At 37.8% G+C, this 11,563-nt stretch overlaps 2 protein-coding genes across 5 annotated transcripts in view; both read left to right on the top strand.

Moving 5' to 3' along the window:
• LOC107713751 (serine/threonine-protein kinase Sgk2-like) overlaps positions 1-3,843 on the top strand; it is a 6,171-nt gene extending 2,328 nt beyond the window's left edge. For both annotated transcript variants that reach the window (XM_016519357.1, XM_016519356.1), the window contains 7 exons: positions 481-593; positions 670-706; positions 790-876; positions 1,919-2,014; positions 2,110-2,265; positions 2,356-2,445; positions 2,597-3,843. In XM_016519357.1, coding sequence (XP_016374843.1) covers positions 481-593; positions 670-706; positions 790-876; positions 1,919-2,014; positions 2,110-2,265; positions 2,356-2,445; positions 2,597-2,758 — 741 coding nt within the window. In that variant the 3' untranslated portion in view covers positions 2,759-3,843. The remainder of the gene's footprint in view (positions 1-480; positions 594-669; positions 707-789; positions 877-1,918; positions 2,015-2,109; positions 2,266-2,355; positions 2,446-2,596) is intronic.
• A 1,118-nt stretch (positions 3,844-4,961) lies between these two features.
• Positions 4,962-11,563, top strand: part of adtrp1 (androgen dependent TFPI regulating protein 1) — a 9,457-nt gene continuing 2,855 nt past the window's right edge. The window contains exons 1-5 of one of the 3 annotated variants that reach the window (XM_016519371.1): positions 4,963-5,180; positions 5,260-5,376; positions 8,194-8,295; positions 8,416-8,531; positions 8,623-8,783. In XM_016519371.1, the coding sequence (XP_016374857.1) occupies positions 5,010-5,180; positions 5,260-5,376; positions 8,194-8,295; positions 8,416-8,531; positions 8,623-8,783 (667 nt within the window). In that variant the 5' untranslated portion in view covers positions 4,963-5,009. Of the gene's footprint in view, positions 5,181-5,259; positions 5,377-8,193; positions 8,296-8,415; positions 8,532-8,622; positions 8,784-11,563 lie in introns of all 3 variants that reach the window. The other 2 variants (XM_016519372.1, XM_016519373.1) reach the window with 2 other exon arrangements.

Raw genomic sequence — 11,563 nt, 5'->3', positions numbered from 1 at the left:
AGGTTTAGGTGTAGGGTTGGTGTAGGGCAATAGAAAATACGGTTTGTACAGTATGAAAACCATTACGCCTATGGAATGTCCCCACTTTTCACACAAACAAACCTGTGTGTGTGTGTGTGAGTGTGTGTGTGTGTGTGTGTGTATGTGTGTGTGTGTGTGAGAGAGAGAGAGAGAGAGAGAGAGAGAGTGTTTAGATGTAATCCCCTTTGTAATCATTAACATTTTCATTAGTAACTGTAATGGATTACAGTTACATTTATTGTGAAACTAAATTACGTAACGCTGTTACATGTAACTAGTAACTCCCCTACACTGTTTATAAGACTTATATAAGACCATGAACTCAGTTTGAATACTGAATATATATACTATATATGTTTAAACAGATTTTTTTTTACTCTTAAACTGGTGGAAACAAGCAGCATAATCAATCGAACGTGTTAAAAGCAGGTCTAAGTGGCCCTTTCTTTCCCCCTGCAGTTGTTTTATCACCTGCAGAGAGAGCGGTGTTTCTCAGAGGCACGAGCTCGCTTCTACACGGCGGAGGTGGCCAGTGCCATCGGATACCTTCACTCTCTCAATATAGTGTACAGGTCAGTAACTGCAGCGCTTTCCCTTCATATCACAGCTGGCCTGAACTCACCTGCATGTCTTCATGCTCCCATCTAGAGATCTCAAGCCAGAAAACATTCTATTAGACCACCAGGTAAAGCAGCCGTTCAGGACTTGTGTGCTAATGAATGCGTTAGATTAGAGAGTGCATATAATTTGGTTTCTGATCTCTGTCAGGGTCATGTGGTGTTAACAGATTTTGGCTTGTGTAAAGAAGGCATAGAACCAGAAGGAACCACCTCAACCTTCTGCGGCACTCCAGAGGTACGAATCTTGATTCGAGTCAGATTTACTTTTTACAATACACATCGTTTCAAAGCAGCTTTACAGAAACCATAATGTTTATGTTTATAATATCCTTATATCTTCATCCCTTATAGATGCATTTAGCAGATCAAAGCTGGATGATAATATAGTTTGCATTTTGAGACAATATAAGCAATCCAGCGGTTCAGAACATTCATGCGTTTGGCAGAATCTTTGATCCAAAGTGACTTACACTGCACCATTACACTGATTCACATTGATCAGTTTTTGCTATCTCTTTAAATACCAAGAGCTTGGCATTCTTGCGCAATGCTCTACTGTTTGAACTACAGGAAAATGTATGCGAATAAAGTTGCTTACAGTATACATCCAACTTTATATAAAAAGCTGGGCAATAATGTAGTTACATTTTGCAACAAAAATAATAACAAAATGACAGCTGAAATTTAATATATAGTATATATCACTTTACATTAGTATAATGTATGTTTGCTGATAAAAAATGATATCATGTATATCAAACTTTATATATAGAGCTGTGCAATAATGCAGTTATAGTCTTTATTACCCTATAGACCTTATGCGACAGAGAAACAGGTGTGCATCTTTAGAATTTTGTCTTTGAACTTCCGTTTTTGCGGTAAAGAGTATATATATATATATATAGCTTTACATGAGTGTACTGCAAGTATGCAGGTAAAGTAGGATGTACTATGTGTCCAAATTTTAACATATCACTGGGCTATTATATAGTTTACATTTTTCGGTGATATAACAAATTACAGCAGTTGCGATCTGCTATATGTGACCCGGGACCACAAAACCAGTCATAAAGGTAAATTTCTCGAAATTGAGATTTATGCATCATCTGAAAGCTGAATAAATAAGTTTTCCATTGATGTATGGTTTGTTAGGATAGGACCCCGTGCTACTTAAGACTGGTTTTGTGCTCCAGGGTCACATATTGTACATACAGCTTAATGTGAGTGTATTGCATTTTCCAGGTCGACAAAGTCATGTGATTTTCTCTCACTCTTAGTATCTGGCTCCTGAGATCCTACGGAAAGAGCCGTATGACCGCACTGTGGACTGGTGGTGTCTCGGAGCTGTGCTCTATGAGATGCTTTACAGCTTAGTAAGTTCACCCATTCACTGCATATATTTTAATCTTCTTGGCCCAAACGCAATGGATTATAATCACACTTAATTTGGGATGACTGTGGCACACAGCCTCCGTTCTACAGCCGGGACGTGTCTGAGATGTACGACGCGATCCTGCATAAACCTCTGCAGCTGGCGCCGGGGAGGTCGGAGGCCTCGAGTCACCTGCTGTACGGACTCCTGCAGAAAGACCAGCGTCGCCGGATAGGAGCCATTGCTGATTTTGTGAGTGACCCTCTGGAGGTCTTTGTCATTGTGAAACTGTTTATCAGGCCAAGCGTCACTGTTAATGTGTCAACTGTTCTGGTTTTGCAGTTGGAGATTAAAAATCATGTGTTCTTTGCCCCCATTAACTGGGACGACCTCTACCACAAGCGAATCACTCCTCCATATAACCCAAATGTGGTAGGTTCTCACAAACTCCCTCTGGCCTTTGGTCTTTATAGAGTACCAATACAAAGAGTATAACTGTACATCTTTATGTACACGTTCAGTTCTGTTTCAGTGTTAGACAGAAGGCGATGTGTGTAATAAGAGTTCTGCCGTGTTTCTCCAGAGAGGCCCAGCAGACCTTCAGCACATTGACCCAGAGTTCACCAGAGAGATGGTGCCCAACTCTGTGGGCCGCACTCCAGACCCCACCCCCAGCCTGGCCACCAGCAGCTCCAACGCCTTCAACGGCTTCTCATACATCTCTGGAGAAGACGGCTTCCTCTGAGGCGCCGACCGACGAAGGCTTCTCTCACCGTCAGGTCACTGAGCGCTGGAAAAACACTGGACTGTAATGAGGGCAAACGCTGTGAATCTGGAAACTCAGCTGTCTGATAACGGGTTTTACGATGTTGTGCTCATTTTGCATTCATGTTTCATCAGTACGCACACATGTTCGTTGTGTAAGACTAAAGGACATTGCCGGAGACGGATTTGTTGATTGCACCACCGGCAAAGCATGTAGCTGTAGTTGCAAAATCTGTAAAAGTCTAGATTTCTGCTCTTGCTCGTCTTTTGGGGATTGTGGATCTGCGTGCCTTACTCTTGGCGACATCCTCATCTAACGTTCTTCATCTGATTATTGAAAAGCATGGAAAATTACACCTTTGCTTTGTAACGTTTTGTGCAAAACGTCCTGTAATGCAATGCTCTTGTCACAATCAAATCTATTTTATGTATGATCCGTAAATGTGAAGATAATTTGACCGTGCTTTATGAAATCATGTATTAATGCTCAGAAAGTCTTCAGAAATGTGTAACACCACTGATGAATACACTGTAAATGTTTTGTGGCTATACTGCTCATAATTACGTTTTTGTTTAAGGTTTAGTGAGATCTTTGCTAAAGGTTTCCTTAATCTTTGTGATATGTTAGAATTCAGTGTGGGGGAAAATGTGCTGAGATTTTACTTCATTTTCCTCTGATGTGGCACTTTTTGTTTCCATATGACAAAGCAGCAATGAATACACGCAAGACATTATATTCACACACTGTTCCTTCATTTTGACTTCACCAGTAAGCAGAGCATCTCCATCTGTTTCAATGGTAACATTTACAACATTAAAGTTAACTGCCATTAAATTACTATAATAAAAATAACCATTTTATGATTTTATAATGAACCATTCACAAGACATTTAGACTGCACACAACCAGATATGGAAGGTATCTTCTGCCAATTTTAAATAAATCGATTCAATTAAGAATTGAAAACCAGATGAACAATTTCATTATAGAAAACTGTACACAAAATATGCGCCAAAATTGAAAATGAATGAAATGATTTATTTTTCATTTTCATTTTCACTGTGACAACACATCGTCCCTGTCGAATTGAAAAATAAAATGCAGTTGGTGATTTGACATTTAATTTTCACTGCCACTTTTGCCTTTTCAATTTAGTATTGGCAGTCTTGCCTCGTGATTGCAAAGAAAATGCAAATACAGTTTTTACAAAGCTTTTTATTAATGCTCAGGCAATAATAGTGATACAATTCAAATTAAAATGTAAAGTTTAGCTTTTGTTTTATTGTGTCTTTTATTTCAGTTTTCATTTTCAAAGTCAACCTGTATGCAAATTCTGTGTTAATCAGTGGGCGGGGCTTATTGTTCAAGTTGAGTAAAAAGTCAGGTCTGTATAATGAGAAACGTTCTCATATTAATGACTAAATATCTTATAATGAGAAACTTTATCATAAGGCATTATTATATGATAAAGGTTCCCATTATTATGACAGAATCATATTTTAAACGCAACTGTGGCAGAAATGGGCCTCCATACTTACACCCGCAGACCGCTAGTCACGTGAACAATAAGCCCCGCCCACTGATTAACACAGAATTTGCATACAGGTTGACTTTGAAAATGAAAACTGAAATAAAAGACACAATATAACGAAAACTAAACTTTACATTTTAATTTGAATTGTGTCACAATAGGATTAATTAAAACTAATGAAAAAAACTGTATTTGGTTTAAAGACAGACTGAACCTGCCAATCTGAACTGACTGAGCACTTATGAATATTTAGTTGTTTATTTTATTTATTTTTTATGGTTGTTAATAAAGTAATAGTTCACCCAAACATGTAAATTCTGCACAATTTTCTCACCCACATGTCATTACAAACCCATACCTACTTCTGTGAAACTTTTTTTTAGATGATATACTTCTATATAATGAAGGAGGACTGGGACCATCAAGCTCACAAATGACAAGAAAAGCTATCCTATGATTAGGAATCTGGTTAAGGACCTTACAGCAATAGCAAATGAATCATGGTGCAGTTTGCTAGAGTCTCGAGCTGGTTAGGACTCGCTGACAGACACGCTGCATTACTCACCAATCACAGTTTTGAGGTGTGACATTATAAATAAAGACATAAATAAATAAATGGCAATAGCAATTGCATTTTTTTTAGCATGACAACTGCTCCTGAAGAACCGTCTTTTCCGGTGACGTCAGAGCCGGTGCAGCATGGCGGCCGCCACGAGACTCGGACCAAAGACGAGCCTGCTGGTTCACCTGCTTATTTTGAGCTGGTATGTGTTTGCTATCTGGAGTAACTGTACTCTGCAGACCTCAGACAGACACCCCGGTGTGCGATCATACGGAGGACGCTGGAAATATCTGACGTTTATTAATCTGGTAGGAGCTCTTCCCACGAAATCCTTCACTAATGTGACCGCTCAGCTCGGATCAGGCGTGTCACCTGGTTCTGTTGCAGGTGTCGCAGGCGCTGTTGTTCGGCTTGTGTGTGCTGGCGGATGCGGTGCACAGCGCTGTGTCTGTCACGAGAGCCAGAGACTTTCACTTCACCGTGCTGGCCTTTCCCGTCGGGACCGTGAGTAACGTTAGGACAAATCAGGTTTTATAACGAATTAGGGTTTTCTTGTATGAGCGCAGAAAATGTCAGAACTTACAATAGCCCCTAAAATATTTACTTCGACTCAATATACACTCAGGGCTCCAGACTCATTCTTCCCACTGCTCGCTCTTTTGCTACTAACTCACTCTGTTGGTCGCAATGTTTTTTTTTTATTCCAGTGTTTCCCCTGCCATTATTTTAACGGCCCCCCCGCCCCCCTTGAAGGTCAAGTTAATTTTAAGAGAAAGGAAAAAATGAAATCGCATCATATGACCCCTTTAATTATATTTTCTCTATATCGCCAGATCACAACAGAAGTAATTTAAAGTTACCTTTTCTATAGAACTTGTCTATACCGTGTTCTTTTATTAAACAAACTAAATAGCCTTATGTTATCTTACTTATTTACACGACGGCATGCCGTCTCACTAAATGAGGACATAAATACATGAACAACATCTCCAGAACTGCTCTGAGAGTCACTTCATGAGCATTTGACCGTTTCATTTGAGTAAAACTATCATCATATCACATACACACAGACATGTAAAGGTATTCACAGCAACCCGTCAAAATAAAAGTTCGGTTTAACTTGAGGGCATTGCAGCAGAAATATATTACTACTGTTCAGTATGTACGTAATAGGCTACTACTAGTACTAAAATGATTAAAACCTTATTTTTAAGGAATAATCATACAATATTTCTTAATGTTTTAATTATTATTATCATTTATTAATGTATTTCTTAATATTAAATGACCTTTATTTTCCAAAAAATAATTTTTTAAAAATTTTCATTACTTAAAAGATAGATTAAATGAATGTTTTATGCCTTAAAAAAATTTAAATACACAACACAGAATTTCTGAGGAAAAAAATCACAAGGCTATTGTAAGAATAAATTAAACTTGTTTTTATGCTTTCATATAATTAGACGTGCTAAAACACAGAATTTGGTAAGAGTAAAACATAAGGTTGGAAAAATAAAACATTTCATAGGGCCCTAAACATGTAATTTTTGTTAAACTTTTAATAAATTGATGTTAAATGTAAGTTTCATGATTTTAATTAATTAGACATGCTTTTTGATTAATAAAATTTAATTTAACCATTAAAAAGGAGTCCAGAAACCCCCCCCCGGACTTTTATCGTAGTTTATATGGAAAGAAAGGGGTAATCGTTCAACCCGTTATTTTTCATCAGTATTATTTGTGATTGAGTTTTGTGATCGGGAGATCTGCTTTTGCTGCGTTATAAGCCGCGGGCTTCGGGTGCTTTCACTTTCGAATTCGTGCTCTTGTCACGTTTACAAGAAAAGATAACTGTCTGTTTTGCTTACATACATCTACACACCTTTCACTTTTTAAGACTAAAACAAAAGATGGATTCACTGTTATTCTTAATTAAAGCACAACAACAATAAAACCGTAAGATACATTAACAAACTAGCTTACAAAACGTTTATTAACAAAAACGAATAAGACGAGGCATGGCACACACCACATGCTGTATTATATATCGACTAATAAATTACAGACCGTTTAGCAAACACTGAGAAATCAAATACATAAATAAAAGAGAGCTTCGCATAACGTGAGGTAAACAGCAAAGATAACAAGCTTTTCAAAAAGAAAAGTAAAACTAAACTTGCTGTCGGTGACAGTGCTTGCATGTTTCCCCCCCCACATGATTCACCTTCTCTGGTTTAAGAAGCGGTCTTTTACTTTACTCTAGCTTGAAACCCATCCATCGTTTCAAATCAACTATTTGGTGGCAGTCTAGAGCCCTGACTTACCTATTCACCTAAAACTGACAAGTCTCTCTTATACTCTCACTCTCATGTTGTTTCAAACCTTTATGATATTGAACACAGGATGGGTTTCTAAAGAATACCCGGTCTCTCTTTTTATTACAGTTAAAGTCAATGAGAACTGGGGCTGTCCAGCTCCAATATGACGACACAAAAGTCTGTTTAAGTATCATCTGAACCCTTTATTTCATATATTATATTTCGTAAGTCATTATTCACTGAAAATTAGCTAAAAGTTTAAGTTCTCTTTCAAATTTTTATGTGTTTGAGTAAACTACAGATTTTATTATTGGTTAATTTATTTAATTATGCGAAATAATTCATTTAACATATTGCTATTTTTTGAGCATGACTGTCCAAATGATGTCACAGTATTTTTGGCAAGACTAAATGCATACTGTTAATATTAAAACAGATTGCTAAAAAAAATCATTAGAGCATTTATGATAGTTGTGCAACTTTTTTAGGCTTTATAGAATTTCCCAGTTTTATAGAATTTCCCAGTATTGTAGAATTTCCCATGCATTCTTAGAATTATTTGAGGTTACAGTTTTTGTAGTTTTGAAAGTGGTTGTATAGTATGTGACTGACTGATAAATATCATGGGCGTTAATTATTTTTTCATCAGGGTTTTAGGTTCAATAAGTGGATATGAATGTATAAAAGTATAAGCTATTAATGGATTGATATCGGGCTCATTAATTAACTGATAACTTTGCCTGTTCAACAAAAGTGGTTTGTTTGATGCCGATGCATGTTGTCTTTTATTATTACTTTTATTTTGTATTTTTTTGTGAATATATATATAGTGTAAAATAAGTGTCCGTTTCAATAATTTTGTGTATTATTTATATCGGACGATGGACAGCCTGCTCTCTTGATATTGTTATCATCAGTGGTTATTAAAAAACCTTTATTGGTCGACTACTAATGTGAACTTTGAATGTATTGATGTTTTCGATCCTGATCTTCTTGCCTGCAGTTTGTGTTCGTTTCTTTCTGGACTCTCTACACTTACGACAGAGAGCTGGTGTATCCAAAACTGTTAGACGAGATCATTCCCATCTGGCTGAATCATGCAATGGTGAGTGCATTGTTTTAGAGTTATGTACTGCAGTATTGGCTGACCTTTGTGACCTGCGCAGCATTAATCCAGCTCTCATGTACTGCAGTAGTTCAGGATTTGTGTTGTGTTTTTCCCCAGCACACAGTGATCATGCCGCTGCTGCTGCTGCAGATGTTCCTTCAGAATCACAGATATCCCAGTCGCACTAAAGGCATTTTCAGTCTGGCTTTATTTGCTGCCCTGTATCTGTCGTGGTAATCTCGTCTGCTTGCATGCTTCACACAGACCTAAGCAAAGTTTAGTTTTGTTCTGTTCTCTCTGGTTCATGCGTCTGTCTCTCACTAGGGTGCTGTGGGTGCACCATGCGTCAGGGATTTGGGTGTATCCTATCATGGCTCACTTGAGTCCCGTGGGATTGTGTGTTTTCCTCGGAGGCGCGTCGCTCTCCATGGCTCCTCTTTACCTGTTGGGAGAGAAGCTCAGCCTCATGATGTGGAGCAGCACAGGTGAGAAAGTGGACCAAAACGGCCATTCGATTGAACTATTTTTTAACTCTTTCCCTGCCAGCATTTTAAAAATAAATAAATAAATTGCCAGCAATGTTCCCTCTAATTTTTTTTTTCTTGCTGAGCAAAACTTTTCTCTATTGGGCAGACATTTCGGCCATCTGAGCAAAAACATTTTTTATAGCAGAGCTGTACAGCGCACACAAAACAGTGTGCAACCTTTTAACTTGGGCTATTTACATTTGATTTGACCCTTGATGTAAATAATGCACATTTTAGGTTACCTGAGAATTTTTATAACAGTTCTGTTACCAAGAAATTCTATAAAAATAAAAAAAATGTTTAAATCAGAACAGTTCAATCATTTGTTATAATACATATGATGTATTATAATATAATATAATATAAAAAAATTAAGCAGATATTGTAATATAAAAAAATTAAGCAGATATTGCTCATGAATTCCCTTTTTGAGGTCAATTATTTATTAATTTATAATATAATATAATATAAAAACAAACTGAAGCATTTAAACTGATAGAATAGAACAGAACAGAATAGAACATAATAGAATAGAACAGAACATAATAGAATAGAACAGAAAACAAACTGAAGCATTTAAACTGAGATCTGTACGCTAAATATTTTCAAAGAATGTGAATTCTTACATGGTTATCTAAGTAGAGTTTAGAGAGGTAGAGTTTGCACACTACTGCACCTGTGCTCATCATCCGCTATTAATCAAGCACTTAATCAAGCCACTCTTCTTTCAAACACCATGAGGTTTTATTTCACATGTCATTACGTTTGCGTTTCTCTCGTGTTGAGCTGTTTCATCCTCAACCATTAAAGTATTTGATTTCTACAGCGACTCATTTGGCGCACACATAGACTGTATAAAGCATGGACGTAGTGTCCGTGACGTCACCCGTAGGTTTCTGAAGAGCGTTTTTGAAGCCCAAAGTGGCCATCTTGGCAGCGCGTCACTCCTGCATAATCGAAAAGAGGCGGGCCGTGGGTGGAGCTGGTTGCTGAAACCTAGCTTGACGGTGGTGACAGCAGCGGCAATCCACCTGTCACTCAAGTGGCCACGCCCTTAATTATGCAGAACTTTAAGGCTTAATAGAATTTAAACGGATGAGTTATAAAAACATTCACCCCCCTCACAGTTGTCATGAAGGGCAAAATTAGCTATATAGAACAAAACCACTTTTTGTACCAGGCTGTAAACATGTTTTTTTCTGCTGTAAAGTTGGGCATTTTAACATGGGGGCTCACTTTTGGAGCCAGTCTCTAGCGGCCAGTTGATGAATTGCAGTTTAAGTCCCTTCCGTGTTGGACTCGAGAGTAGAGTTTTTTTTTTAGTCCCGCTCCCGCAAGGTTATATTCCGCACCCACCCGCTCCCGCTATATATTCACTCTTTGTTCACCCGCTGTCCGCTTGGAATAATTTTCTACCCGACCGTTCCCGCTAAATTTAGATCTTCTTTCCAGAATCTCACATTTAAGTTTCCGCTACTGAAAGAAAGAGAGAGGCTGACCAATAAAAGTGTAGTCTGCACAAAATTGTTATTTTATTCGTCTTGTCAAGAGTCTTGAGAAGTTATTGACAGCAACTGCTGCCAACACAGTCGGGAAAAAAAGTGTCACAGAGAAAATAAAAATGTTGTACAAAAATTGTATTTCTTATTTTTATTCGTCTTGTCAGGATGCAATTCGTTTAACATTTAAAACAAGCAAAATATAAACAAAACCGAGTTGAACGTCCTTCAAGGACAGCGCAGCCACACTTTGCTGCATCCTTATTCTGCTATATTCACCACAGGTGGTCAATAAGAATAAAGGACAGATATGTTGTTCTGTGTCACAGAGAAAATAAAAATGTTGTACAAAAATTGTATTTCTTATTTTTATTCGTCTTGTCAGGATGCAATTCGTTTAACATTTAAAACAATAGGAAAAAGTGTCTCAGAGAGAAAAAAATATAAAAATGTAGGTTGTACAGAAATAGCCTAGCTATTTTTATTCGTCTTGTCAAAATACTAAGTTCGTTTAACATTTTGCTGTACACGGTAGGAAAAGTCCGCTCCCGTTCAAATTACACCAGAGTTACCGACCGCTACCGCGTTTTATTCGGGAATTTAATCCCGCGTCGCAAGAAATCTGGTCGGGTCCCGCGGGAATGCAGACCTCTACTCGAGAGAGAGAGAGACCGGCCCTGCGTCTCAATGTTAATACTATCCATCCTAAATAGTATGTGAGATTAGAATAAGTGTGTCCCAAAGCAGATTATGTTGAAAAGAGTATGCCAAAAGTCCCTGGATGGTCTACTATTTCAGGTCGATTTGTGAAGTGTGGATCCGAGCACACACTAATGGCTAATATTTGCCCACAATCCATTGCGTTTTGGTGAAGGATTCTGTCCAGAACTACAAACACGAATAAAACACGTTAAAAAACTACAAACATGGCGGATGCGCGCGACTGGCGGTTAGGTATGGTGCGTTCAAGTCATGTCGGATAGATCGTATTTACGAGTTGAACGCACATGAACGCCACCACAAAGTCGTTATTACGAGTGGGAAACTCTAAATTTTCTTTAAGCCCCGAGTTTCCGAGTTGGTGGCGTGTCAATGAGAAACATGGCGGGATCGATGGATGCAATGTCTGTAGTTGACGGTAAATTTGTTTAAATTGATAGTTTAGTTGTCCTATAAACTTAAATTGGTCATGTTCTTGTTACGCAGCTAGTTAATGAAATCCAAGTAAAAAAATGCTAT

The sequence above is a fragment of the Sinocyclocheilus rhinocerous genome, unplaced genomic scaffold (assembly GCF_001515625.1).
Source record: "Sinocyclocheilus rhinocerous isolate Xijiao unplaced genomic scaffold, SAMN03320098_v1.1 scaffold569, whole genome shotgun sequence".
In the NCBI taxonomy this organism is placed as follows: Eukaryota; Metazoa; Chordata; class Actinopteri; order Cypriniformes; family Cyprinidae; genus Sinocyclocheilus; species Sinocyclocheilus rhinocerous.
The sequence above is the reverse complement of the archived record's forward strand: the minus strand, read 5'-3'. Positions and strand labels throughout refer to the sequence as shown.